Here is a 25853-nt window from a genome sequence, read left to right as displayed (position 1 = left end):
CTGTCGTTTGCAAAGCGAAGCTTCCCCGGGCTTGAATCAGCGCCGCAATACGGATACTGTGGCTGGTGCAGGAACATCTGGCTCTTGCTCTTTTTCTTGCCAGCTGCCGACTCTCCTCCCGACGATTCAGGGCGAGCTACGCCCGTTTGTACATCCTTTTATTTTTATTTTATTTTTTATTATTTTTCTTGCTACCTTCATTTCTCAACCAATTTTCATCGCTCAATTATCGATACTATTCATTCATTTCAGTCATTCATTCTCGCCGCCACCCAGGCTTTACCTACCAAATCATCGACCGCCGACCGATCGACTCACTGCATCCCTAAACTCAAACGGCTTAGCTCCGATCCAAGACTCGAAGCTCTCCGGCTCATGTTCTTCGCCGCCGACATATTATAACCTCGCCGTCAAACCTATAGTTGGCGCAATGCCTTCTTCGTCTCGAGAGCGGGACGAGACCGAGCCTTTTCTGGCTGCCGACTGGCTCGAGAGCCCCATTCAACTCGAAGAGGCCACCGGCGAGCCTCGTCGCAACACCTTCACGGCCAGATCCTACGATAAGAGCGCCACCAGATCGCGGTCGCCCTTAGCTGCGGCCACGGCGCCAATAGGATTCTTGGGCTGCTGTGCGGCTCGCTTCTTCCGTCGCAAAATTCGATGCACCATTCCTCGTCAGCTCATACTCCTTTTCAAGCTCTACATTCTCAGCTTCACAATCATAGCCTTCTCCGTCCTCGTCATCTTCCCTTCACACACAAATCCTCCGCCTCAGTATATAAAACTCGAACAAAGATGCGCCGGCCCCTACCCGAAAGCTGGCTGCGCCAATCCGCACAAGGAGCAAATATTCATTGTGGCCTCCATGTACGACAAATATGGCCAGTTGCTGGGCGGGCAATGGGGCCAGCAAATGCTCGACCTCATTCATCTTGTCGGTCCTGAAAATGCTTTTGTTTCCATCTACGAGAATGATAATGCGCCGGCCGGTACGGCTGCTCTCCACAACTTCCGCCAACGACTACCTTGCAGGAACGAGCTTGCTCATGAGGAGCACCTGGATCTCTCACAGTTTCCCAACGTCACCATGCCCGACGGATCTGAGCGAATGAAGCGACTGGCTTATCTCACCGAGTTGCGCAATCGAGCCATGTGGCCCCTCGACCGCTTCAACGAGTCTATTGGCGCATTCGACAAGGTTCTGTACCTCAATGATGTCTACTATCGCCCCGTTGATGCTGCTCACCTACTCTTTTCCACCAATGCCGATGACACCGGCCGCACCCATTACCTGTCCGCATGCGCCATGGATTACGATTCGCCAGGCATCTTTTATGACTCCTACGCTGCGCGCGATGCCCAGGGCTATGGCGTCGGCTCTCAAGAGTACCCAGTCTTCACTACAGCCGGTGACGCCATCTCCCGCCGTGACATGCTAGGCGAAACCGACGCCGTCCGCGTCAGTACTTGCTGGTCTGGCATGGTCGCGATGCAGGCAAGATGGGTACAAAACACCAAGTCCACGTCGCTGCCTACGCCCAACTTTCAAGACGTCGCAGCTCATGTCATCGATCCTGATTCGCCAAAGCCTGTTGAGCTGCCAATCCGATTTCGGTATGAGCCGGAAATATTTGCCGACTCGTGCGAATGCTGTCTTTTCCTTGCCGACGTTACAACCGTTGCCCTCAATGCTGGTGCTATCGACACAGACACCTTTCTCAACCCATATGTGCGCGTCACTTACAAGCCCAATCTGCTATCGTGGATTCTGTTAAGCAAACGCTGGGAGCGCATTTGGATCCCGATTCAGCTGCTCGGCACATGGCTCAAGGGCCGTCCAGAGTTTAACCCCCATCGCACAGTGCGGGAGGGCGAGCCTTTTCTTGAGGAGATATGGGTGGCCAATCACTCACTCTCAGCTGGTGGCAGCTGGGAAATGAAGGAGCGTACGGGTCGCAACGGTATGATGTGCTGGGGGCGTATGATGCACCTGATGAAGCAGGATGACAAGCGTGAGGGTGACAGAAATTGGGAACGTGCTAGAATACCAGGCGGTCATGTACAGTGAAGACTGTTTTGGGAGTAGCTCTAGATCAACCGTGGATGTAGAGCAACCAAGATTTTTTTCGCACACCTACTATTTAGTACCTATACTATTAAAATGAGCTAACGTAGGTACTCTTAGCGACCTACCAAGGTTTTTTCATAGGTCAGATAAAATAAGAAAAAAAGCCCGAGATCACGGCCTAAGAGGATAACTATTATCTTAGTAGATAGGTCTCTAGGCTTACGATTAGTAAATTAGTAAATTAGAGCCGTAGATATTGTGTAATTAGTAGATATAAGGTTTTAGGTAATACAATTCTATTATATTATATCTAAACTTAAAGAAAGGTCTTAGGTAGAAGGTACCTACTTTTAGATAATAAATAAGGGCTAAAGTTGGTACCCTTTCCCCTTCTTAGTTCATGATTAGTGACTGGCGTCACAGCACCTTAACTGGTTGCTGTGGCCCACACCTCCATTCTCCAGCCACGACTTCAACACATTGCGATATTGTCGGTGTCTGGATAGATCCAGACTCAAAGGCTTGGCTGGGTATCGAGTGATGGCCGAGGACCCCTATTTTGCATTTGCGTGTACGTAGAAATGTAGGTACCGTGGTGCCCCTCGACATTGGCGAATCAGGTGAATCGTTGGAGGCATGATGCTCTCGGTGTTTGAGGATAGGTAAAGAGTCAGTCAGCGCTTCAAGACAGCGGAGGGCTGAGGAAGGAGCCGTCACCCCAAACTAGTCATACCAGCCCAGGCTAGGTTTGGTGGGCATAAGAGAGACGAGTCAGCAATGACTGTTTGAAAATGTTTCTAATACATGGTCTATTAATGCTGATATATGCTCTTGTGTACAATGCAGTTTTCCTCTCCTTCTGTTCTCGGAGATGATGGTGCGAACTCTATAGTCTAATGACAAAAAAAAAAACGACAGAAACGAAGGGTTGTCTGGCAAAGAGCTCATTACTCTGCTTGCTTGGATCTCTTGGTGCGTAGCTTCATCAGAACATACACGAGGATGTAAGAGCTGAATACCAAGAGGACAACAATGGCCGCATCTCGCCAGCCATAGTAGTACTCATTCAGGTTGAGGGTACGCAGGTAGTCCTGGGCCTTGGTGTAGGTGCAAACTTTGCAGTCCGACGTGGCATCGGGATTCACCAAGTTGGCGACAGCACCAGGACCCTGCGAGTGGAGATAGGAATCGAGATACTGGCTGCACGACTGGCCGCTGGGAGGATCAAAGCGCGCAAACTCGCTCTCTCTGCAATTAACGTCCTGACCCCACATGGTGAAGGTGAGGATGCTGCCCATGAGGTAGTTGAAGGGGTTGAGATAGTAGATCCAGTAGCGCCAGAACGGCTGGATCTGGGCATACGGCACCAGCACGCCGCAAAAGGAGACGAGGACACCGATGATGAGGGGGTTGACGAGCGTGGCAGACACGACGTTGGGCGCGTAGGCGGCAATGAACTGGCCAATGCCCGTGTACAGGAATTCGTACATGAGCATGACGAAAAAGGTTGAGCCGGCGCGCGAGGAGGCGCCGGGGAAGCCGACGGTGTAGTACCAGCAGACATAGTAGATGACGCCGCACAGAACCAGGTAGGGCATCTCGGAGACGATGAGGCCGGTGGTGAAGGCGAACCACGAGTACGTCTTGGACTTTTTCTCGCGCGTCTCGAAAATGTCGCGGCGGCTGATGAAGAGCGGCTGCAGCTGGGCGAGCACGCCGGGGGCGACAAAGATGAATTGGAAAATGGCAAACATCTTGGCCTGCAAGTCGTTGAAGGAGTTGCCAATCATCCAAAAGGAGAAGCCGTTGAAGAGGGCGGAAAAGACGTGCAGCATGACCTTGTTGTTGACGTACTCGGTGTTGCGCCAGAGCGAGACGTTCATGCGGTGGGTGACGACGCGAATCTGCTCGGCCATGGGCGTGGCAAACTCGTGGCCGTCATCTACGGTGCCGGGGGGCTTGGCGGCGGCGTCGGCGATGATGGCGTCGAGCTCGGCCGTCATCTTGTCGTGCTCGGGCGACTGGAGCCAGATCTGGCTCCAGTCGCGGCTGTCGACGCTGTTGCCCGAGACGACGTCAATCATGTACTCGGCCGGGTTGGCGTCGGGCGGGCAGGGGCAGCCGTTGCGGCCAAAGTAGTCCTTGATGGTCTGGCCGTGCTCGCCAATGTCGCCAAAGTAGACGGTCTTGCCGCCGCGCGCGAGCAGCAGCAGGCTGTCAAACTGCGAAAAGAGCTGCGCCGAGGGCTGGTGGATGGTGACGAGCACCGCCTGCCCGACGGCGGCGAGCTTGCGCAGGAACTTGACGGTGCGGTAGGCCGACTGCCCGTCGAGGCCCGACGTGGGCTCGTCGAGGAAGATGAGGATGCTGGGCTTGGACACGAGCTCGACGCCAATGGTGACGCGCTTGCGCTGCTCCACGGACAGGCCCGCGCCGACCTCGCCGATGAGCGTGTCGGCGAGGGGCTTGAGCTCGAGCAGGTCGATGATGGTGTCGACGTAGGCGAGCTTCTCCTCGCGCGGCGTCTCGCGGCTCTGGCGGAGGAGCGCCGAGAACTCGAGCGCCTCGCGGACCGTCGCGTACGCCTCGTGCACGTCGAGCTGCTCGCAGTAGCCCGCCGACCGCTGGAAGGAGACGGGGAGCGGGCGGCCGTCGACGAGGACGGAACCGGTAATGGTGCCGTCCGTCTTGCGTTGGGCGAGCACGTCGAGGAGCGTCGTCTTGCCGGCGCCCGAGGATCCCATGAGCGCCGTCAGATTGCCGGGCTTGATCCAGCCCTGGACATTGTCGAGCAGGAGACGGTCTCCCGAGGGCGTCTTGACAGTGTACGAGAGGTTCTTCCACGTAAAGATGGACGTGTTTCGGACGAGCTTGTTCTGAAGAGGGTCGCTGCTGCCTTCCTCCTCGGTGCTGGAGGGGGTAGCGTCCGTGGAGACGGGCAGCTCCTTGGCGTTGAGGTTCTCCTCGTCGGCGTTGGGGTTGATGGTGACGTACTTGCTGTTCTCGCGGGGAATCACCAGGCTCGGGCCGTTTTCCGAGGGCGACTTCCATCGGCACGTGGCCCAGACTGTCACGCCGACAAAGAGCGCCCACCAAGCCCAGACGATGCCAAAGTTGCGCCAGAGATGGGCGTGGCTGTAGGACAGCGAGGCGAGGTAGTCGTCGCCGAGGATAAAGGACGTCCCGGGCTTGCCGCCGCCGATGCCGGCACACGCACTGTGCGTCGAGTTGGCGTAGTCGGGACCGCTGGGGATGAGATTGTTTCCGACGCAATCGACAATCTTGCCGTGGAACTCGTTGGAGAGCAGGGCGTCAAAGGCGTACGCGAGGGGGTCGATCCAGAATACCCAGACCAGCCAGGGATGCATCTCGGGCTTTCGGAGCTGGAAACCTGCGTAGAGAAAGGCGGCAGTGACGACGACGCCGGACACCTTGGAAGCATCGTCAAACGTCTTGAACAAGGCGCCGATGGCACGGAACAGTGCCGTCATGCAAAAGCCGGCAGACACGACAATGATCCAGTAGGTGAAGAAGGCCCCAGCGGTGCGCTCCAAGTCGACCATGAAATAGAGAATCAGGGAAAACGTGGACGTCTGGAAGAGTAAGACAGGAATGTCGGCGGCAATCTGGGCGAGACAGAATGCAGCAGGGTGGAAAAAGGCAAAGGACTTGTGCTTGACCAGGACCGGTCTTCCATTAAAGGAATCCGTCACTTCAGACATGGCAACCAGGGTAGGGTAGAGGAGAGAAAAGAAGAGCGTGCCAGACTTGGAGAGCAGACCGGCCGTGTTACTCGGCGCGTTGTAAAAGAGGGAGCCGGCGATGAGGGCCTGGATGATGTTGGTGACCTGCTTGATGATAAAGGTGGGCTTGTCGCCCCAGATGATCTGGTACTGGCGCTCGACGCAGGCGCGGACCTGCTGCGGGAAGCTGACCGTCAGCGGGCTGCTCCGCGGGATGCCCTTGTGCTTCTCGAGGGCGACCGACTTTTCAAAGTCGGCGGTGCGGTCGCGCGCCTGGGCCGTCGTCGGGTAGTCGTACTCGGCGGCCATGCGGGCGCAGATCGGCGAGGCCTCGTAGGCTTCGCGGATGGCGGCGGCGGTGCGCGGGAACTTGTCGCGCTTGGCCGGCTGCACCTTGCGCTCCGAGGGAATGGTGACGCCCGTCAGGTAGTCGGCGACGTTGGCCCCGGGCTCGCAGATGAAGCCGAGCTCCTCCATAAAGGGCCGCGCCTCGGCCATGGGTCCGTAAAACGTCTCCTTGCCCTCGTCGAGCACGAGCACCTTGTCAAAGAGGTTGTAGATGCCGTTGCCGGCCTGGTAGAGCGTGACAATGGACGAGAGGCCGAGGACGTCGGTCAAGGCGCGGACGGCCTTTGTGTAGTCGAGAGCACTGCGAGCATGTTAGTTTCGTGTATGCCGGATGTGGCAAAGGAGAAAAGAAAAAAACGAAAAAAAAAAGAAAGAAAAAGAAGAAAAAAACAACGTACCTGCTGGCATCGAGACCTCGAGTGGAATTGTCCCAGCAAAAGACGCTGCCGTTGGTGGCCAAACACTCAATAATGGACACGCGCTTGCGCTCGCCTCCTGAGACGCCGCGGACAAACGCATTGCCGACTTTGGTATCGTGCGTGTGCTCAATGCCCATGGACTGGAGCAAAAAGTCCCTCGCCTCCTCCTTGTGCTTGTCGCGGTCCTCGACGCCCTGCGGCAGCGTAAAGGGCACGTTGAGGCGGGTGGCAAAGTCCATGGTCTGCCCGACGGTCAGGGTGGGAAAGAAGATTTCCTCCTCGGTGTTCATGATGATTTGGCCGCGGTAGCGCTTGGCCTCGTCGGCCGTCATGGAGCCGAAGCGCACGTCGCCGGCCACGTTGGCGAAGCCGCGGCGGTCGTTGGCCAGCATCTTGAGCAGCGTGGTGCAGCCGGAGCCGGGGCGGCCGAGGACGAGCAGCATCTCGCCGGGCCGCACGCAGCCGTGCACGCGGTCGAGAATGGTCTTCATGGGCGGCTTCTGGCGCGACTCGCGAATCTTTTGCACAATATTGAGCTGCGACCCGACATTCTCGTGGATGGCGGCGTCGGAGCTGACCGCCTCGACCGTCAGGTCCGTCCAGGTGACGCCGAGCTCGCGGCGCGGCAAGTTGGACGCCCGGTCGCGCTCGTCGGTCGCCACGACCTTGTGCTTGAGATGCCAATCATTGCTGCCGCTGGTGGCGGCGGCGGTGCCGTCGAGGGTGGGCGTCTCGGAGCCCCCCATGGTGAGCGAGGTGTTGTCAAAAAAGTTTCAAGGCTATATTCAATGGTGTGTGGTAGGTATGCTGACGAGGGGTACAATATAGCCGAGGAAGAAAAAAGAAAACAAATCAAATACGGGAGGATGATGGATATAGAGGGTATAGCAAGAAAGACTATCAGGGGTCGTAAAAAAAAATATGGGATACGGAAATCTTTTAAATGATGCAGAAGGCTCGTCATATAAAAAAGCAGGCACTTGCCGCTCACATGAAGGATCCGGCGGCGTGGCGGACAAAAGTCAAGAGCGGGTTCCGCAAAACGCCCAACCCGTCGTAAACGTAGTATTCGGCGGTAATTCCTCGACCCAAGGCAAAACAATGGAAATCAGAGCTAACGACACAGGGATTTAAAAAAAAAAAAAAAAAAGTTTCCGTCGCGCTCACACTGGAGACAGCGCCGCCGCAGCGGTGGTGGGTAACGCGGTCCCCAGCCCGGCGGCGTCAGTACCAGAAATTTCCTCTTTGGGAAGCACCCAAGGGCCGGCGGTAAGAGCTGAAAGACCGCTTAGTCACCCCACGCAACGCCATGACAATAACAGAGCCCGCCTTGCAGCCCCAACAAGTCTAATCAGATCCAACGTGAATCTCGTAATTTACAAACTAGTTGAGAACTTGGCGGGATAGGCGGGATGGATTAATCAGACAGTGGAAATACATGAATTGGGGCCACACATACGCGTTGTCTCCCCGGCACCTGCGGCGTTAACCGGCCATCGGCATCGAGCCTTGTCCGACATTTGCCATAGGGCTGTCGTTTCGCATCTTCACATGCAAGCCCCTGTTGGTCCCGGAGAATCTATATTTGTCAGATCCGTTGGTCTGTCGCTTCTTTATTTTTTCTCCCAATTTATTCGGTTTTACCCCTCGTCTTGCATTTCTCGGGACCGAGTCAACCGTCGAGATGCCGCAACTGGTGGCATGACTAAGCGGATAATCAGATGGTCGGCACCGATGCCCAACATGTACGGGTAATGCAGCCACCAAGGTTACTTTCGTACGTTAGTGGCGCCAAGCCCTGCGACAGGGGTTTAATTTTTTTTTTTGGTGTCTGAATATAGTTATTTCTGCTGGTGGAATCACGAGCAGATGAAGCTGATCGCATCGCATTTATTCAAAGTGTGCCGCCGTTATGGCAGCCGTCATCTTGTTTTGGTATTGGTCATCTCGAGACCAACGTTAAACGACTCTTAGCATGCGAGCTTCGGCCCTTCACTTGCGCAATAGTTGGGATGGGTCGCATTTCTTCTTGTTTGGATCTAGCACGGATAGTTCCGAAAAGTTGTCTTATATCGTCATGGCAGTGAAACACGTCATTCACTACTTCTTCACCAGGGCGCGGGGCAACTCCAGCAACCGTTTCAAAAAAGCGCCGCTGGTCGTAAAACCGTATAAGAATCAGTCACAACGCAATTCCACTCCAAAGCTCGCACTCGCTAATTTCAGGTGGTTCTAACTTGTTGCCCATGAACCGGGGAAGTCGGGACCCCAGCACGGCGCCCCACGGAGGGTTCGCTGTCCGAAAGCGCGCTTAGTCATCGGCGATATCGCTTTTCCCGTTTGCAGTCCTCTCCACAATTTGACAACCGTCCAGCTTCTAGAAGCAAAGCTGCGTTGCCCTTGACGTTGTAATAAGGCGAAAGAGAACAAAGAGCCGTGACTCACGTCTAGACCCCCTTTGACGGAGTTTTTGGACAGTCGGTCCCGACATATTGGTAATACTGAACTTTCCCTTATCCCGAGACGCATCTCGGAGCCTGGACCTGATACACACAGACAGGCTTGTGTTCAAGGAGCCAAGGTGTGTGGAGCGGGAACCAGACGACTGGGAGCCTCAGAGTCTGAGCAGCATTTTTCTGTTTCAATCCAAGATCCTGCACATCATTTTCCTGCGCTCTTTTCATGCCATCCAATTTGAGACTTGATAGTCCCTTTGATCTTTGGACCCGGCCAAAGGTGTCCATCATACGCCATGGTCAACAACAAGAGGCGTTCCTGTGACGTCTGCTATAAGCGCAAGGCAAGTCGATTCACACCTTCCGACCTCAAAAGGAAGAAAAGCCACAAATTAGCCTATCCACCTTTCATCAGCATTCTTTGTCTTTGTCTGCCAGCATCCCGGTCGTTCCGCCGTTTGCCATGTGCGAAATGCATTAGCTCGCCCTGCCATTAACACGTCAAATCTCCGCTGTCTAATAGATCCGCTGCGATGCTGCCGAGACAGGTTCAACCTGCGACTGGTGTGCCCACCATAACCTCACCTGCACTTTTACGCCAAGGAAACCTCGCTTACGGTAGAGATACCCCCCCTGCGTACTCCCCCTGGGTCGAGTTCTTGGAGTTTTGTGGTTGCTACCTATGCTGTCGCGAGTGCCTAGCTGACGCCCATGTAGCACCAGTCACACTCTTTCTGCGAGGGCCAACAGCTCCGTTTCCTCCCCGGAGTCGGTTTTGCAGTCTCCGCCCAGTACCTCGACTGCCTCTACCCCATATTCAGCGAGTGCGAACAGCAGCCATTTCGATCATGGAAGGAGGCCGATGCGCAGCCACAAGTGCTCCGTCTGCCAGTCTCGACCGTCAAACAGGCAGCTTCGTGCATCCAGCAAGCCCATATCTCGCCGCCAGGACATCTATCCTAGCCAGGACTCTGGGTACGTCTGTCTTCTGACAGGCATCCCGCACTTTTCAGACGGCTGCGAGGAATGGGTGCAGATGCGGTCAGGGCTGACGCCGCAGTTCGACTTTCCCTCTTTCCAGCACCACTACCTCGACGATGGATCGCCGCTCGCCGCCAGCAAGACGAAGCTGCCGCCGCGCTGGGCTTTTGACGCAATGCTGGACGCATTCACAAAGTCTGATTTGATTCTGGTATTTCCCATCGTGGATGAAGTGCTCATAGAGGAGACAGCGAACCTGGTGTACGCGACCGACGGAACGCCTTCGCTGCAGCACATCAGCGCCAAAGCCTGCGTCTTATCTCTTCTCAACTTCATCGCGCTTCACTTTCCCGAAGTAGACGCGACCAAGTACGTCGACATAGAAGCTTTTGCCAAAGCTTCAAAACTTCTCATTGCCGAATGCCTTGAAGACACAAGCTTGACAACACTGCAGACGTACTTTCTTGTGGTAAGATGACGTCGCGAGTCCGTCTTCAATCTCTTGGTTTCTTTTTTTCTAACCTACCTGTCTCAGAATATGCATGATCTGACAGCTGGACGTATGCAGGCCGCGGCCATGTACAATACTCTGGCGTGTCGAGCCGTGTTCGCCCTAGGAGGGCATCAGCGCCTGTTTTCTTTTCCAGGGGATAGGGTTCTCAACTATGAAGAGCGTGAGGACCGCCATATTCGGTTATTATTCTGGTTGTGTTATTATTTTGACAAGGACATTTCTCTACGCACCGGCCATCCGCCCGTCATTGACGACGAGTTCTGCGACTTGACGCTACCCGAAGGCTACAAGGAGGCGCGGTGGTCTCCGAGATGCCGCGACCCGAGTAAAAAGCTGCAAGATCCATTCTTCCCAGGCGACATGGAGCTCACAATGGTAAAATCCAGAGTCGCCCACAGTCTGTACGGAAACAAAGCACGACAAAAGTCGGAAGCGGAGCTCATACGGACGATTCGCGAGCTAGACGCGGATCTCGAAAACTGGCGAAGCTCTGTTCCGCGCGAGTACGCGCCTCAGCTCTCTGTGCGCAAGGACTTGGCGATTGCCAGTGATGCCAGTCGCTGCATGACGATGCTTCACCTGGAGCTGCACCTGGAATACAATCACGTTCTCATGGTGATTCACGGCGCCAGCGGCCTGAGCGCTGCGGCAAATGCGCCGACCGGAACGATCCTGCCGGGTGTGCAGTCTAGCCTGGAGTTGTCTGTCGAAGCTAGCAGATCGACGATTGTCTATTTGATGGCTTCGGCGAACCGCGTAGCCAGCGAGGCTTTCTGGGTCTTCATCTTTTACCCCATGTCGGCGCTCATGACGCTCTTCTTCAGCATCCTTCGGCGGCCGCACGGCGCTCATACCTTGAAGGACTTGGAACTCATCAGCACAACGTCGGTGATTGCGCGCACAATGCCCATTCATGCCTCTGTTCCATTCGCAAAGGAGTACCTGATGCGAGTGGATACGTTTGTGAATGAGCTTCACAGGCTGGCAAAGGGCGCGATAGATGGCAGAGCCCGTGAAGAGTTGATCAACGCGAGATGAGACGTTGATTGAATACCAAAGGCCAACCCTACCTACTCTTAATGAATCTTGTTTAGTTTTGACTCCTGTCATTTTCCGAGAGGTGATTTAGAAATATTACTCATTGATAATTGTTAGTTCTAGCATGAAATTAACAAGATACCTCGAGAAAAATGTTCAAGACGATGACCAGACGATGACCAGATAGTGGATCAGAGGCAATTTTCAACCACGGATTTAGAGATGGCCCAAAGATCGAAAAAAATGAAGAATTTTTAAGAGAAATTCTCACATGAATCAATGCTAGCAAGATGCCAGGGAAGTAAGCATGAGGCTCACCATCACAGCGCCGTTAATGCGAGTTGTATTTTGAAGGCTTCTAGTAGCCAGGTGTCGGACCCATCGCGATTCAGTAGGTAACAGGGAGTTGAGGCTTGCGCAGCTCAATCTGCAAGGCAAAGCCGATGGAATGTAAATGACGAAAACGACAGCTGGATAGTTGCAGCTGAGATACCGAAATGAAATATGTCGACACTGCCTTTGTGGAACGAACAAGTACATGACACAAGCTGCAAATTTTGTGCTTCCCCGCCCAGGGGACTGGCTGCCACAGGGCTGACGCAAGGTGGCATAACGGCGTTAGTCCTCTTTTGGGGGGTCATTTCGTAGAAATGTCTTTGCGGCCATAATTCTGCCCGATTCAACGCGGCCCCTTTGGGTTGAACTGGAAGCAAAATCTTTTCCTTTGCTTCGAGATTGTAAGCTCACGCAAAAATAGTATTTTGCTTTCCCAGCCGAACCCAATCTGTGTATAGCTCATCTCCCGACGTCGAGCTTCCTTTTATCGTGACGACAACAGTGTACACGTCGGCCCGCACGCCTGTTTTTCGTGGTACCCGCACCGGCGGTGCTAGGCCCGCAAGCCGGCTCGGGTCCGCTTCTTCTTTTTTTTTCGGTCTTCTTAATACTCATGTCTGCTCGTAGCATCAATCGTCAAGAGCCGGGTTATGCTGTGCTTGATTCTTGTTATAGCGTCCTTGTTAAAAAAGAAGAAGAAAAAAAGAAGAAGAAAAAAAGAAGAAGAAAAAATCCCTTGTGTTTTATGAAATTGGCAGCAGCACACACATATGCATATCAGACGTACACCTTTCCACAATCGACGCTTTTTTTTTCTTTTTTTTGGCCGTTTTTCACTTCCATCATGACTGCTAATACTCTAAAAGAATTCTGGCTATTAAATCTGGGCCATGCTATTGCAATTGGCTTTTTGCAGATGACACGGCCTCGCCGGACCGGATCCGACAGCCTCGTCCCACTACAACGGAGCGCTCAGCCACCATTATTAGGGCCGTCCTTCAAGTGGGCGACGTCACGGAGCAGCCCCCGTCTCCTTTCAATCTGACTTGACTTATATTTAATGAAAAAAAAAATTCTGCATCTCGTCATGTCAAAAATCAAGGTACCATACTTGACTGCCAATTCAAACGGATCTCTGAGCTCGCAAGCTTCGTAGCAGCCATCACTTCAAATGGTCTTTAGCGGCCGCCCGTCTACCGCATGTCATGCATGTCGCCCCTCGCGACGCAAGGTCAGTCTGCAACCATCGCCGTCATCATCACCAAAAAGGCATCCATAAAACTAATCCCCATTGTCTGGCCAGTGTGATCGTGCGCCTGGTGGCTGCTCTCAGTGTCGTCGCAAAGGCCATGCTTGCCCCGGCTACCCGGATCCCACTGCGCTGCGCATGCGCAAAGAGACTACCAACGTGACCAAGAAGCAATCATCAAGATCGAAAACGCACGCTGCCCGACAGCGCTCCCCGCCAACGCAAGACGGCGCATCATCTTCGCCCTCGTCGTCCCTCCAACAAGCAGATTCGTCTTCTTCTCGACAGTCTCTCGCTAGCTGCGACTCCTCCTCCTCCTCCTCCTCCTCCTCCTCCTCCTCCTCCTCCTCCTCCTCCGCCTCCTCACCCATCTCCCCCGCTCTCCTCCTCAGCACCCACCAGCAAGCCCTCGCCTTTCTCTTCCACACCTTCATCGCCGCCACCCCCTTTGAAGGCTACCTCTCCTCCTTCTACCTGCCCTACAGCCCCGACAGCGATGCCTGCGCCTTGGCCATTGATGCCACCGCCTTGGCCGCCTACGCCCGTCACGCCCGCCAGCACCGCCACCAGGACGCGGCGCGCGCCAACTACGCTCGCGCCCTGTCCCGCGTCAATAAGGCGCTCGCCGACCCGCGCACCGCCGTCCAGGACCAGACCCTCGTCGCTGTCCTCGTCCTCGCCCTCTTCGAGGCCACCGTGTTTCAGGACAGCGGCAGCAGTAGCAGCAGCAGCAGCAGCGCGCCCACCAGCTGGGTCGCCCACACCTGGGGTGCCATGCAGCTGCTCATGCTCCGCGGGCCCGACCAGCTCGCCTCGTCGTCTGTCGCCCGCCAACTCTTTGCCCACGCCAGCAACAACATCAAGGCGAGCTGCATCCAGCGCTCCGCGCCAATCCCGCAGCCCTTTCTCGAGTTCGACGGGCGCGTCCGAGGCCTGCTAAACGGCCACGACCCGGCCGTGCCACTCGCGGACCTGCTGCACAAGGTCTGCGCCATCAAGGCCAGAGCGCGGGAGGAGCAGGAGCGCAGCATGGTGCTGCTCCTGGAGGCTCTCCAGGTCGATCAGGAAATCATTGCCTTTTGCGATGCGCCGCCGCCCACGCTCAGCTTTACCCGCGAGCCCTTTCTTCAGGGGCCGGCTTGGACGTATCAGAGAATCGTGCACACGTATGCGAGCCTGCGCCTATGCAAGCTCTGGAACGCGGTGCGCCTGCTGCGCATATTTCTCCTGAGCTTGCTCGGCGACGACATTGCGCACTGCCGCGTCGACGAGACCATTGCCGAAGCGCACACGCTCTCTGGCTTGAAGGAGTATGCGAGAAAGCACATGGCCGAGGTGGCATCCGATATCTTAGCCACTGTTCCGTCCTTTGTGCACACTACGGAATATGGTAGCAGGACGTTCTTGTCGGCTGGGCGGTGCCTCGGGTGGCCGCTGGGTATTCTGGAGCTGAGTACGGTGTGTCCGCCGGATGCGAGTCGGTACGCGCGCAGGACCCTGGAGTGGCTGGCCGAGGATTTGAACTTGCCGCAGGCAATTGACCCAGAACGGCATCCAGGGAGTCGAGACGATTGGTACACGACACCGTTTTTTTTTAACCCACATGAGCAAAGTAGAGCTAATCATCCTCTCGCAGGCTTCATCTATTTCACCTAGGCTGAGTAGTTTCAATCAGCGGCTACTATTTTCATGTTACTCTCTGAAATACGCTGCACGAAACTACGGCTGGCTGATCAACATTTCGACGGATGTCTCATGTTAGATCTAACAACTAGTAGCTGTCTGACGCCCTTGTCTAGCGCATATCAAGGCAAGACAATGACGCTCCGAATCTCATCAACCTGGTACAAAAACGAAGCGGAGTAATCCTCCATTACTCCTGGATCGGCCTGATGCATATGTCCATCATGACCTCGGGCCTGGCAGACTGCAGTGCGTCGGCCCTAGGTCCTTTGACTCGTCCGGCGCGTTTCCCCCGGGGCACGCTGTATTCCCACAACTTCGGTCTCGCCACCTGGAACTCGTCCGGCGTCCACACACTCGACGCTACGGTGCCGCTAGCCTGCAACGCGCTCCGCGGCAACACCGGGTCTGCTGTCAAGGTAGAGCCGTCAAGCGCGGGATCGTCAAGCGCCGTTCTGCGGCCAGTGCCCGTAACAAGTCGGGCATCACGCTCAATGGCGTACGCGCGGCCCAGCGATGACGAGGAACGGCAGGCAAGTGCGGTAAGTTGGTAGTCGAGTGGCAGACTCCTAAGCTGTGGTTGTGATCTGAGCTTAGACAGTACATGAGTACAAAATGCAACATGCATAAGTAGCCCGCAGGTACAACACAGTAGTCAACGTTCACGACACACGATTCAAAGACAATTATTTCGGGCATCTCGTGACAGGTCTCATTACTAGAGCATTGATATTTCGCTCCTATGTAAATGGATGCTAAATGGTATCGACTGCAACAGTCCCAAAACGCCGCCAAGTGCCGTATCCGTTTTTGTTATCCTTTTGTAGATTCTTTTTTTTCATTGTTGCGCTTCACCCACGCACGACATCAGTCCCGTCCAAAACTAACATTTAGTAGAAGAAGCCAATGATCTTGCCGGCGACGTGCTTTCTGCGGGCCTCCTCGTGGTCCATGATACCAGCAGAGGTGGTGAGGATGACATAACCGAACTGACGAGCAGGGAGCAGCTTGACAACCCACTTCTCGAGGTCCTGGAGACGGACGTTGTAGCGGGGGGAGATGACACCAGTCTTGTTGAGACGGCCGTTGAGCTGGACGACAATCTTGCCGGAGCGGTGGTCATCGACCTCCTCGAACTCGCCAATGTAGCCTGAAAGAGAGCAAGTTAGCAAAAGAAAAAAAAGAATTTGTCGCGACAACCCTAGCATAGACGTCATGGCGCATGTTTCCCCCAAAGAGGACGCTTTGAATAGAGCGCTCAGGTCCGACGCAGTTCAATCTATCGGCAACTTATAGGGGCTGGGTCGTGGTAGCGTAAAAGACCGTCGCCCTAGTTATATGCCGAACAATAAAGGGACCTGATTCTCCCTTTCGGGTGCAAACTATGCCATGACGAGGATGCAAGAGAGTATACTATCTGTCAGACGTACCATGGCGCTGCATGACCTGGAGGAACTTGGTGATGACCTTGGAGGAAGGACGGATCAAGACCTGGCGCTTGCCGGACTTCTCGGCGTTGTTGATGGCGTTGAGCGCATCGTGGAGGACAGAGGTGCGGACCATGTTGGCGGTGTTGGATGGAGATTCTCAAGTCGGGAAGTGGAAATGAGGTATCTACCAAGTTTTCATATTAGCCTCGACGTTGCGGCGCATGAGCAAGGAAGAGTGCCCTCGAGCGATTCGAATCGACCAAGTCGACGAGGGTTCAGCCGCCCATGGGAGTTTCCGACGAGGAGAGGCGCATCGCCAGACGTCTGTTCGCCTCCGCCACGCTTCACGATGTAGAGTCGCAACAGTGCATCTTTCAATGGCGTTGTTTTCCCATCGCTTCACGGAGGCGCGTCGGTCTGAAATTTGCCTTTCCCGCCACCAAGAAGAGGCATCGTCCCGTTGTTCGTTGTTGGTATATCGATGTCGAATCGCCCGTCGAGCGGGGATCAGCACTGTGCTGTTGCTGCTTCACATACCTCTTGATGTAGACGAAAAAGTCTGTAAGGGGATTGGGAAGAAAAAAAGGGCTTCAAGGACGAATTCTGACCAGGATGCATCCAGCAGCCATCCGGTCCAGTGCAAAAAGAAAAGTGGGTGGTGTGCCCTGGTGGTCCGTGCGCAAAAAATTGCCCTAAGGGTAACGCACTTTGGCAAGGCGGTTTTCCCTCAGCACAGTCGCTTAGCAAAGAGGGAAGTGGTATGCCCAAGCCCCACTATCGACAGGCAGCGTTGGACGCACGACAGTCCCAGCAAAATTCAACCTACATTCATTCTTCCCTCTTCTTTCCTCCTTTCCTCTCCCCCCCAAACATTCAATAAATCTTCGAGGATCGCCCGACGAGAACAAATACTATCAAGATGGTAAGTCTTGATACCGACCGCCATTCGAATTTCCCGACGAACCGATTGGAGTGATGAGCGCGCGCACCGGCAACAGATGGAACAAATATCAATAATTCGACACACCATGGGAAAAGGCTGCGCGATGCCTACTCGTCCGCTTCTACATCACTGCGATAATCGATTGGTCGGGAAATCTTTGAATGACGGTCGAACTTGGCAATACATTGATCCTGGGATCAAAAGACACTGACAGAGACTACTAGTCGGACGTAGAAGACAACGCTCCCGAGGTCGTCGAGGAGGTCGAAGTGTCCGGCGATGCCCCCAAGGGTCAAATGTCCGTTCAGGATGCCCTCAAGGGTGTCCTGAAGCTGGCTCTCATGCACGACGGCCTTGCCCGCGGTCTCCGCGAGTCTTCCAAGGCTCTCGACCGCCGCCAGGCCCACATGTGCGTTCTCAACGAGAACTGCGAGGAGGATGCCTACAAGAAGCTCGTCGCTGCTCTCTGCTCTGAGCACAAGATCCCTCTGATCAAGGTTCAGGACGGCAAGCAGCTCGGCGAGTGGGCCGGTCTCTGTACGTTTTATTCCCCTCGATGCCCGGTGCTCCCAAGCAACCCCGCCCGTCGACTCAATTTACTAACAAAGTCCACCCTAGGCGTTCTCGACCGCGAGGGTAACGCCCGCAAGGTTGTCAACTGCTCTTGCGTCGTAGTCAAGGACTGGGGTGAGGAGTCGCAGGAGCGCTCCGTCATCATGAACTACTTCCAGTCTGCGGAGTAAGCGAAAAGTGACAAGAAAAACACCCAAAAAAGGCTTTTGGACAGGCGTTACGATGTATTTTGAGGAGGGTATAGAGACTGCGGGCTCCGGTCTGAGACCGCTGGAATTGAACGGCGGTTTGTACTCTAAGCCGCTTCATTGGCATAATGATTTCCTGTTCTCATGATGATGACGTATTGTCGCCCATGAGGAAAGACGACCAAAAAAAAGTGTTTAAAAAATCTGAGGTTGTATATTGTGTGTGATGACTCGCTTTTGTCTTGATGTACGTGGAGTATAGTCATGCCTATTTGCGACCTTCAACCTGTTCATGGATTAGATGCCGCCGTCTAAGCTGCATTGTATTCGTACTGACCATGATGATGTGGTAGCCAAACTCGGTTTTGGCCTCGCCAATCTTGGGATTATTCGTCGTGCTGGGCTCCAAGGCAAAAGCAACCTCTTCAAACTTGGGATCAAAGCTTCCCTTGGGCTTCCAGCCAAGAGCGCCACCTAAGTAGCAACAACAGCCACGTCGCGTGTCAGCAGCCGCCCTCATCATGAAAATTGCCATCAAAGCCTCGACGTACCCGCGCGAGCCTTATCCTCTGAGTAGTTGCGCGCAACCTCGTCAAATTTGACGCCCTCGTTGAGCTTCGCGAGCGCTTCTTCTTTTTTGCCATGCTTTTCGCACTTTGCAGCCACTGTACGTTAGCACGGCCTCCTCTCGCATCCAGTCGACATCGGGCGACGCGGCGCGGCAGACTCACCAAGATGTGGCGGACATTGATCAATTGCGCGCCCTTGGCCTTGCCTCCGGCCTCCTTGTCGCCTCCCTTGGCTTTCCCCCCAGATTTGTCGCTGCTCTTTTTGTCATTCTTGCCCATTTTTTCGCGCTCGAGGGAAATCTTTGCTGCAAAGTACGGGTATTTGAAGGAGTCGCGGGGTAGTCGCCAACTCTTGTGGTGGGCCGGCCAAAGGCACCTTCGCAGCGGGTCTGTGTGAATGTTCACTTCGACGATGAGAACACATGGCTCTCAATCAAGATTTTTATATTAGTTCTGTCGACTTCGAAAATCATCTTGAAAATGTCATCTATTGTCTAATTGTAGCGTTCTAATTGCAGATAGTCCTTGTCAAATCTAGCTAGCTGCTGGCCCAGAAGGCGTAGTGTAAGTCAGTGCTTCTGGAATCAGTCATACTAGGAACTGTCCAAATCATCTGATTGCAGGTCTTGCGGTATTTTCACCGGTTCCTTCGCAAACTTGACCTTGGCTTGCTTCCTCTGTGCTAATTCGGCCGTCATTCGTGTTACTCTCTCCCATTCGGAGTGGTCGGCTTTCTCTTGTGCCTTTTCAACTTTCCACTCGGTGAATGCTTCGTTCCCCTGCCGCTTCTTGACCATCTCACCCTCATATTTCTCAAAAATTAACCACTCATCCATTTGTGAGGGGCGTGGTACCTGCACGAGTTCCTCCATTGGCTTCTGCCCCAGGACTCTCTCCAAAGTGATGACCACCCTGTGGATTCCAGTTTCTTCTTGGAGTTTATGTCCGTACTGACGGATTATATGTCTAAGCACATAGATTAGTGCTTGCATTTGATCATATTCTAGTCATCTTACAATCCATCATATCGTACTCCGCTCTTAGGAGCGAATTGACTCTTCAGGCAATGACCACGTAGCAATCGGGTTCTGGCACCGACCTGGGAAATCAATGAGACTGGGGCATCCGATAATGTCGAGTCTCTTGTGTATTTTATCAAATTCTTATCAACGTCTACTGTTTCGGTTCCACTCATTAGTGGCAATGCTGCAAATCCATACCTCCCCTTCGCGGAAGTTGCATGAGCGGAGCCGACGACACCATCGCGAGCCGCGCAGGCCAGGTTCAGCCACTAGCTATAATGTTATGAGATCATTCAAGTAATTCTCTACAATGGGAGAGATATGCTTACTGTCCTGGCTCAAATTGCTGGTCTCCCTCCACTTCGGACAAGCTTTCGCAGCGCATAGCTTGCCAGCGCCCGTGGGCAAATACGAGCGTGTCTGTGAATGCTATATCTCGCAATTGTCCGTATTCAGTAGCAAACTTCTCCAGTCTTTTTTTGTCAAGGTCAAAGTACTCCTGCCGGAAGCGTAATCTCCAATTCCTCTGTAGGTTGTATGCCAACGCTACCTCTTCCGGAGAGCAGCCGTTGTCGGGCAATAGAATATCAGAGAGTAGCTTGTCCAAACGGCAAGCACTAATGGTGCCCATATTGACAGAGTATCTTCCATCTGACTCGTCATTTGTCATGGCGCTCAGTAGTTGAAGCACTTCCTCTGCACGCGGACCAAGAGTGTGATTCTCTTGCAACTGCGACCGAACTGCATCGCATAGCTTCAAAATGTTCGAGTTATTGAACTGGTATCGATTGAGTGGGTTCGTCAGACTTGCAAGTCCGGACACTTGAGTTGCCCCAAAGATTTCTTGTCGCATTGTCAGCAAGTCCTCTCTTTCCAAGGACGCCCCGTACCTGGCGAAACTGGAAACGTCTTCACTTCATGATCTGAATCATCACTGCCATCAACCGAAAGGCTCTGATATTGACGATGTCGATATTCCATTCTGATTTTGTGTTGTCTGTCTGGAATTGTAGTCGAGCGAACAACTGGCTTAGTCCAGACCGTGGGAGCTTCACTTATAAGGAAGGAGCATAGGTAATTGGGAAAATGGACATCACAGACTAGTCTTATCCAACATTGCGTGCCACAGTACCACTCAGCACACAGCGCCAAATAATACACATGCTTCTTACTTCCAAGAAATCTTTCTTGACAATTTTTCCTTGCACTGTAGGTCTCTCACCATTTGGTTTTCGAGATGCATGAGAGAACGAAGATACCCTGTATGCGCCTGTCACCGCCTACCAAACATTAACAGAAGTATACACCGCTTACCGTAATGGACCTGACTGCTCACATTCTGCCGGCAGAAAGGGTGGACCCAGTTCCCAATCCAGTGTTGATCAAGATGCGCAGAGACTTCTACATCAGCTCTTTTAACGGCTCACGTTTGTCTCGATTGCAACAAACATGGCTGAGCCTGCGAGATACCACGCACGTGGTGCGCCTTCGCGCGACAAGTTGCTTGGAATTACGCAGCGCGCGACTCCACTGGCTTTCTCCTGGGCTGGAGAAATGAGAGTTCGGTGAGTAGCCTGACCTTTGGCGCATCCACCGGTGAGCTAACCCACACTGGATTTTCCGATTTCCAGGTCAACGAGATTGGACTGGACGGCGAGGTGTTTCATCTGAAAACTATCGGTCTCACAGAGGAGCAGAAGAAAGCCGAAGGTGTCACGGATAAGGAAGAATCCGAAGCCAAGCCCGCAGAGACCAAGCCGGCTGAAGAGGAGAGCGAAAAGCCGAAGCCGCCTGCCAAGGTGATCGAGGTAGCACCGGAAGATGTCAAGATTCTGACAGACCTCGCTGGAGAGAAATTTGCGCAAGAGCTTGTGGACATGTTTCGTGAGGCGCAAACAGCAGACCCAGAGCAGCGCGTCAAGCCCATCTCGTCGGACCCGATTGACGAAAAGCACACGCGCGGCCAAATACACCAAGAGGTGCGCCGCATCTTCCAGTCCCGAATTGACACCTCCACCGACAGCAGCGGCGGCATCGTGGCGACGGCGATCCGTGACAGGCCGCGCGGCAAGAAGCGCAACCGAGGCGGCGCCCAACAACGCGACAACAACCGGGAGCGCAAAGACAACCGGCCCGCCGCCGAGTACCTGCACTTTACGCTATACAAGGACAACCGCGACACCATGGACGCCGTGACGCAGATTGCGCGCATGATTCGGTCCAAGCCGCAGTCGATCGGCTACGCCGGTACCAAAGACCGGCGCGCGTCGACGGCGCAGCGCTGCTCCATCCGCTACACGCACCAGCGCAGCCTTGCCGGCCTCAATGGCAACCTCTGGGGTATAACGACTGGCAACTACGAGTACCGCGACGAGGGCATCCATCTCGGCCAGCTCCTCGGCAACGAGTTTGTCATTACGCTCAAGAACTGCAAGGTCGTGGACGAGAGCGGCGGCGACTCGGCAAAGCCCCTCGCTGAGCAATTGGAGCTGTTGAAGAGCAACGTGGGGACGGCCCTCGAACACATGGCCGCGCACGGCTGGATCAACTACTTTGGCCACCAGCGCTTCGGCACACATCGCATTGGCACGCATGAAATTGGCAAGCTCATCCTCGGCGATAAGTACGAGGAGGCCGTGCATGCGCTCCTCACCTACGACCCCGAGCTCGCCGCCAAATACGAGACGGCCGCCGCCGCCGCCGCCGACCAACAAGACGGAAGCAGCAAGACCAACATGGAGGAGCTCGCGCGTCACCACGCGTGCATGCTGTTCCGCACCGGCAAGGACCCCCAAAAGGCGGCCAGCATGATGCCGCGCCGCTTCGCCGCCGAGGTGTGCGTGACGCGGCACCTCACGCGCGGCGGCGCCTCGTCGATACGCGACTTTGTCGGCTCGCTGACGCACATCACGCGCGGGCTGCGCTCCATGTACCTGCACGCCTACCAGTCGCACGTGTGGAACCACGCGGCGAGCATGCGCTGGGAGAGGCACGGTTCCTCGGTGGTCGCCGGCGACCTCGTCATTGCCGACGACGACGCCACGCCGCTCCATGGCGGCAAGGATCAGGACGGCGACGACATCATCAACCCCGTCGCCGATGACGATGACGGCGCGCCTGTCCGCGCGCGCCCTCTTACCGCTGAGGAGGCTGCCAGCGGGCGCTACACCATCCACGACGTTGTCCTGCCCACGCCCGGTTACCAGGTCGTGTACCCTGAAAACGACATCGGCGCGTTTTACGCGGAATTCATGGGTCGCGCCGAGAATGGCAGTCTGGACCCACGCAAGATGATGCGCATGCGCCGCGAGTTTAGCCTGCCCGGGCGGTACCGCAAGGTCATGAACCGCTTTCTGGCGCCGCCGAGCATCGAGTTCCGGACATACACCGACGACAAGGAGCAGATGCACCCGACGGATCTCGACGTTCTCAAAGCGGCGGCGGAGAAGACGAGCGACGAGGGGCCTGCGGCGAAAAAGACCAAGGTCGAGGAGGGCGAGGCCGCAGAGTCGGCCGAGGAAAAGATTGCGGCCATTGTCAAGTTTCAGCTGGGACGCAGTGCCTACGCCACCGTGACGCTTAGAGAGCTGATGGGCGACATGCAAGAAGAGTCGTGATATGTGTTGGATATCAAGATGCGATGGGTAATAAAAGGAACAACTATTATATGTCGTGGATATATGGGGGAGGGATATGACACATGTGTTTCACAAGAGGACCCAAATGCGCCAAGCTGTATCTGTGAATGTTTGATATTCCAAGATAACGCCGAGATACGTAACTAAAATAGAGGAGAAAAACAACTGAAAACGATTATGCCAGCATGACTATGCCATAATATTCTTTTCAAAGGTATCCCGAATTATTCCCAAACAAGATAAAGAATCCCCAAACTGTAGTGTGTGCGCGTATAATCGATAACTGCAATGGAATAATGCTGTGATTCCTCATGACCCCAAAATGCGAGAGAAAAGGAAGGAGTGGCAGCCATAATAGAAGTGAAACAGCACACTTCCCCCCATTTTCTTCGTTTCTGTCATGATTCTCCAGGCTGAATTTGCGTTTTTGAACTGCTGTGTGTATGCTCCGACTGATGCAACTGAAGATGTTTAATTTTTTCGACGTGAACGTAGTATTATCCGTGTGTATATGTATAAGGTGTTCTTCTCTATCCAAGCTTTTTAGCTTGAAAGTAGATACTGCACAACGTTCGAGATCGCTGGCAAGTGCTCATGTAGAGCTGGCCCTGGGCCACATGCCATCAATTTGAGGCGGCCGACAGGCGAGAGAGGCTTTCACAGCTACTGCTTTGCAGTCACCTGCAAGTAGGTGGAATTTAGGCAGCATGAGATGGGGCTTCATTGTCCCAGCCCCAGACAAAGGACAAGTACTTGACCATATTGACCCTCTTTGGCTTCATCTCAACCATCCAGGGGTGCTCCAGCATTTTCCAGGGGCTTGCACGGCGATTAGGTTGTTTTTCCAGGCTAAACAAAGGTCAGCAAAGAAAGGAGGGCAACTGCGGCAAGAGAAATACGTACCAGCACTCAATGAAGTACTTGAAGTTGTCACTCCAGTAGACATCCATCTCAGGCTCATCTTTGAGCTTTGGCACGGGCTGTCGCACGATGTAGGTGAGCAAGTCAATCAGACCAGCACGTGGCTGCATCTCAGTGCCATCTGCCGGAAATGGGAAACGGTGCTGAGCAACTTCGAGCAAGGTCACACCGGTTGACCAGACGTCCGATGTAATGGTGTATGATTGCCCCGTAATACGCTCTGGTGCCATGTAGTAGCTGGTGCCGATGAAGGTGTTGGCTTCACCTTTGGTGCCAAAATCGCCAGACACACCAAAGTCGCAAAGCTTGACAGAGCCGTCGCGGCACAAAAGGATATTTGAGGGCTTGATATCGCGGTGGATGATGCGACGTGTGTGCAAGTACGTCAGACCGCCAAGGACACCTTCGGCAATCTTGCCAAGAACCTTTTCTCCTGTTCGTCCGCCGAGACGCTTAACCTCTTTGTAAATGCTGTCTAGTGAGCCGCCCTCACAGAACTCCATGGCAATGGAGATTGTGGCAGTTGAAGGGTCGACAAATGCACCAAAGTAGCGGCAGATGTGGTCCGAAGCGCATTCTTTGTTGAAACCCAACTCGCGGACGATCTGCTTCTTGACATCGGGATCCGGATTTGTGGTAATGACCTGGATAAGAATGTTAGCCTTGAGGTGACCACCATTGGTAAGTGACAATGAAGTACCTTTAGAGCGAACACGGTTTTACCGCCCTTCAGCATGCACCTCGTGACTGCGCCGCCGGCACCTTCACCGAGATTTCCAATTTCGACTATGCGTCTTTCCATGCTGGCGATTCTCCAGCCTTCGTCATCGAGATCTTCGACGTCTGCAGCCCTAGCCTTCTCGAGGCTGAGTTTATCGAAAGCCTCAAGGCCTTGCAAACTGCCTTCTCTCTCCATGTTGGCGCCGCCTTCGCTTCTTTCCGAGTACATGGAGCCGACTGCGGAGATGGGATCGGGAGTACCCTGGGCACGGCCAACAGGAATACCAAACTGTGATAGCTGCGACGCAAAGGAGAGGGCGGAGAACTGAGAACCGGCAGACGTAGGGTTGCTGTTCCTGCCATCTAGTGGACCAAAGCTACCGGACCTCGAGTGAGCGGCACTACTTTCGCTGCCGGCACCTGCAGATTGTCCAGGCTGAGCGCAGTTGTTGGACCTCGGGGTTTGTTCGTAGGGTGTAACGTAGCTGCCCATGGGTGTAGCGAGATTCATGGTTGGAAGGGGTGGTCGGTTGGGAGCCGGTTGACCACCTTGAGAGACAGGTTTGACGCTGGGGGAGGGCGGGATGGCGAGGCCGAGTCGCGGGGTTCGAGAGCCGCCGGGGCGACTGCCGGGCAGGGCAGGACGAAGGAGAGGCGCGGGTGCATTCATGAGGGGAACCTGTCCAGGTGTTGCTGGAGCGGGAATCTGAGGTGCGGCGGGCGTCATTGGAGGCTGTTCCAAGTCAGTGGACATGAAGGCGCTGAACAGTGAGGGGCAGTACCTGTTGGGAGGACCCTGGGCCGTGTGTCTGGGAGGCTCCGGCATCAGCCATGATGGCTAATCTTGGCCTGAGTAGGACAAGGAGACAAAGTTGCTATGATGGCGCTGAATAGCTCGGGGCGGAGGCGATGCAACGGGCAAAGAGGCCCTGGCAGAATGGTAAAGGCCTCTCTGCCGCGAAAGACGTGAGTGCTGGCGTTTTGGAAGCAGTGTCGAAGCTGCTGCGTATTGCA

General features: G+C 54.4%; 10 protein-coding genes across 10 annotated transcripts; 6 read left to right on the top strand and 4 right to left on the bottom strand.

Annotated features, from left to right (window-relative positions):
• Positions 1-430: 430 nt before the first annotated feature.
• BBA_01104 (polysaccharide export protein) lies at positions 431-2068 on the top strand (the record flags this gene model as incomplete). Its single annotated transcript, XM_008596201.1, has 1 exon — positions 431-2068. One exon carries the CDS (start codon positions 431-433, stop codon positions 2066-2068), a length of 1638 nt encoding a protein of 545 aa, XP_008594423.1.
• A 947-nt stretch (positions 2069-3015) lies between these two features.
• Positions 3016-7324, bottom strand: BBA_01103 (ABC transporter; the record flags this gene model as incomplete). Its single annotated transcript, XM_008596200.1, has 2 exons — positions 3016-6460; positions 6558-7324. The coding sequence occupies 2 exons, from the start codon at positions 7322-7324 to the stop codon at positions 3016-3018; spliced, it is 4212 nt and encodes a 1403-aa protein (XP_008594422.1).
• Positions 7325-9896: 2572 nt separating this feature from the next.
• BBA_01102 (fungal specific transcription factor) lies at positions 9897-11567 on the top strand (the record flags this gene model as incomplete). Its single annotated transcript, XM_008596199.1, has 2 exons — positions 9897-10484; positions 10551-11567. 2 exons carry the CDS (start codon positions 9897-9899, stop codon positions 11565-11567), a joined length of 1605 nt encoding a protein of 534 aa, XP_008594421.1.
• Positions 11568-13290: 1723 nt separating this feature from the next.
• BBA_01101 (C6 zinc finger domain-containing protein) lies at positions 13291-14808 on the top strand (the record flags this gene model as incomplete). Its single annotated transcript, XM_008596198.1, has 3 exons — positions 13291-14633; positions 14686-14726; positions 14789-14808. The coding sequence occupies 3 exons, from the start codon at positions 13291-13293 to the stop codon at positions 14806-14808; spliced, it is 1404 nt and encodes a 467-aa protein (XP_008594420.1).
• A 251-nt stretch (positions 14809-15059) lies between these two features.
• On the top strand, positions 15060-15490 carry BBA_01100 (uncharacterized protein; the record flags this gene model as incomplete). The annotated part of the gene is made up of 2 exons (XM_008596197.1): positions 15060-15377; positions 15470-15490. The coding sequence occupies 2 exons, from the start codon at positions 15060-15062 to the stop codon at positions 15488-15490; spliced, it is 339 nt and encodes a 112-aa protein (XP_008594419.1).
• A 235-nt stretch (positions 15491-15725) lies between these two features.
• Positions 15726-16398, bottom strand: BBA_01099 (40S ribosomal protein S22; the record flags this gene model as incomplete). Its single annotated transcript, XM_008596196.1, has 2 exons — positions 15726-15985; positions 16266-16398. The coding sequence occupies 2 exons, from the start codon at positions 16396-16398 to the stop codon at positions 15726-15728; spliced, it is 393 nt and encodes a 130-aa protein (XP_008594418.1).
• A 152-nt stretch (positions 16399-16550) lies between these two features.
• On the top strand, positions 16551-17951 carry BBA_01098 (40S ribosomal S12 protein; the record flags this gene model as incomplete). Its single annotated transcript, XM_008596195.1, has 3 exons — positions 16551-16616; positions 17433-17745; positions 17827-17951. 3 exons carry the CDS (start codon positions 16551-16553, stop codon positions 17949-17951), a joined length of 504 nt encoding a protein of 167 aa, XP_008594417.1.
• A 286-nt stretch (positions 17952-18237) lies between these two features.
• On the bottom strand, positions 18238-18817 carry BBA_01097 (ppic-type ppiase domain-containing protein; the record flags this gene model as incomplete). Its single annotated transcript, XM_008596194.1, has 4 exons — positions 18238-18255; positions 18307-18443; positions 18521-18623; positions 18701-18817. 4 exons carry the CDS (start codon positions 18815-18817, stop codon positions 18238-18240), a joined length of 375 nt encoding a protein of 124 aa, XP_008594416.1.
• A 2192-nt stretch (positions 18818-21009) lies between these two features.
• On the top strand, positions 21010-23177 carry BBA_01096 (tRNA pseudouridine synthase D; the record flags this gene model as incomplete). Its single annotated transcript, XM_008596193.1, has 2 exons — positions 21010-21120; positions 21192-23177. The coding sequence occupies 2 exons, from the start codon at positions 21010-21012 to the stop codon at positions 23175-23177; spliced, it is 2097 nt and encodes a 698-aa protein (XP_008594415.1).
• Positions 23178-23896: 719 nt separating this feature from the next.
• Positions 23897-25672, bottom strand: BBA_01095 (MAP kinase kinase 1; the record flags this gene model as incomplete). The annotated part of the gene is made up of 4 exons (XM_008596192.1): positions 23897-24047; positions 24102-24763; positions 24820-25572; positions 25622-25672. 4 exons carry the CDS (start codon positions 25670-25672, stop codon positions 23897-23899), a joined length of 1617 nt encoding a protein of 538 aa, XP_008594414.1.
• Between the last annotated feature and the right edge of the window lie 181 nt (positions 25673-25853).

Source organism: Beauveria bassiana (genome assembly GCF_000280675.1).
Source record: "Beauveria bassiana ARSEF 2860 unplaced genomic scaffold BBA_S00002, whole genome shotgun sequence".
Taxonomy (NCBI): Eukaryota; Fungi; Ascomycota; class Sordariomycetes; order Hypocreales; family Cordycipitaceae; genus Beauveria; species Beauveria bassiana.
The sequence above is the reverse complement of the archived record's forward strand: the minus strand, read 5'-3'. Positions and strand labels throughout refer to the sequence as shown.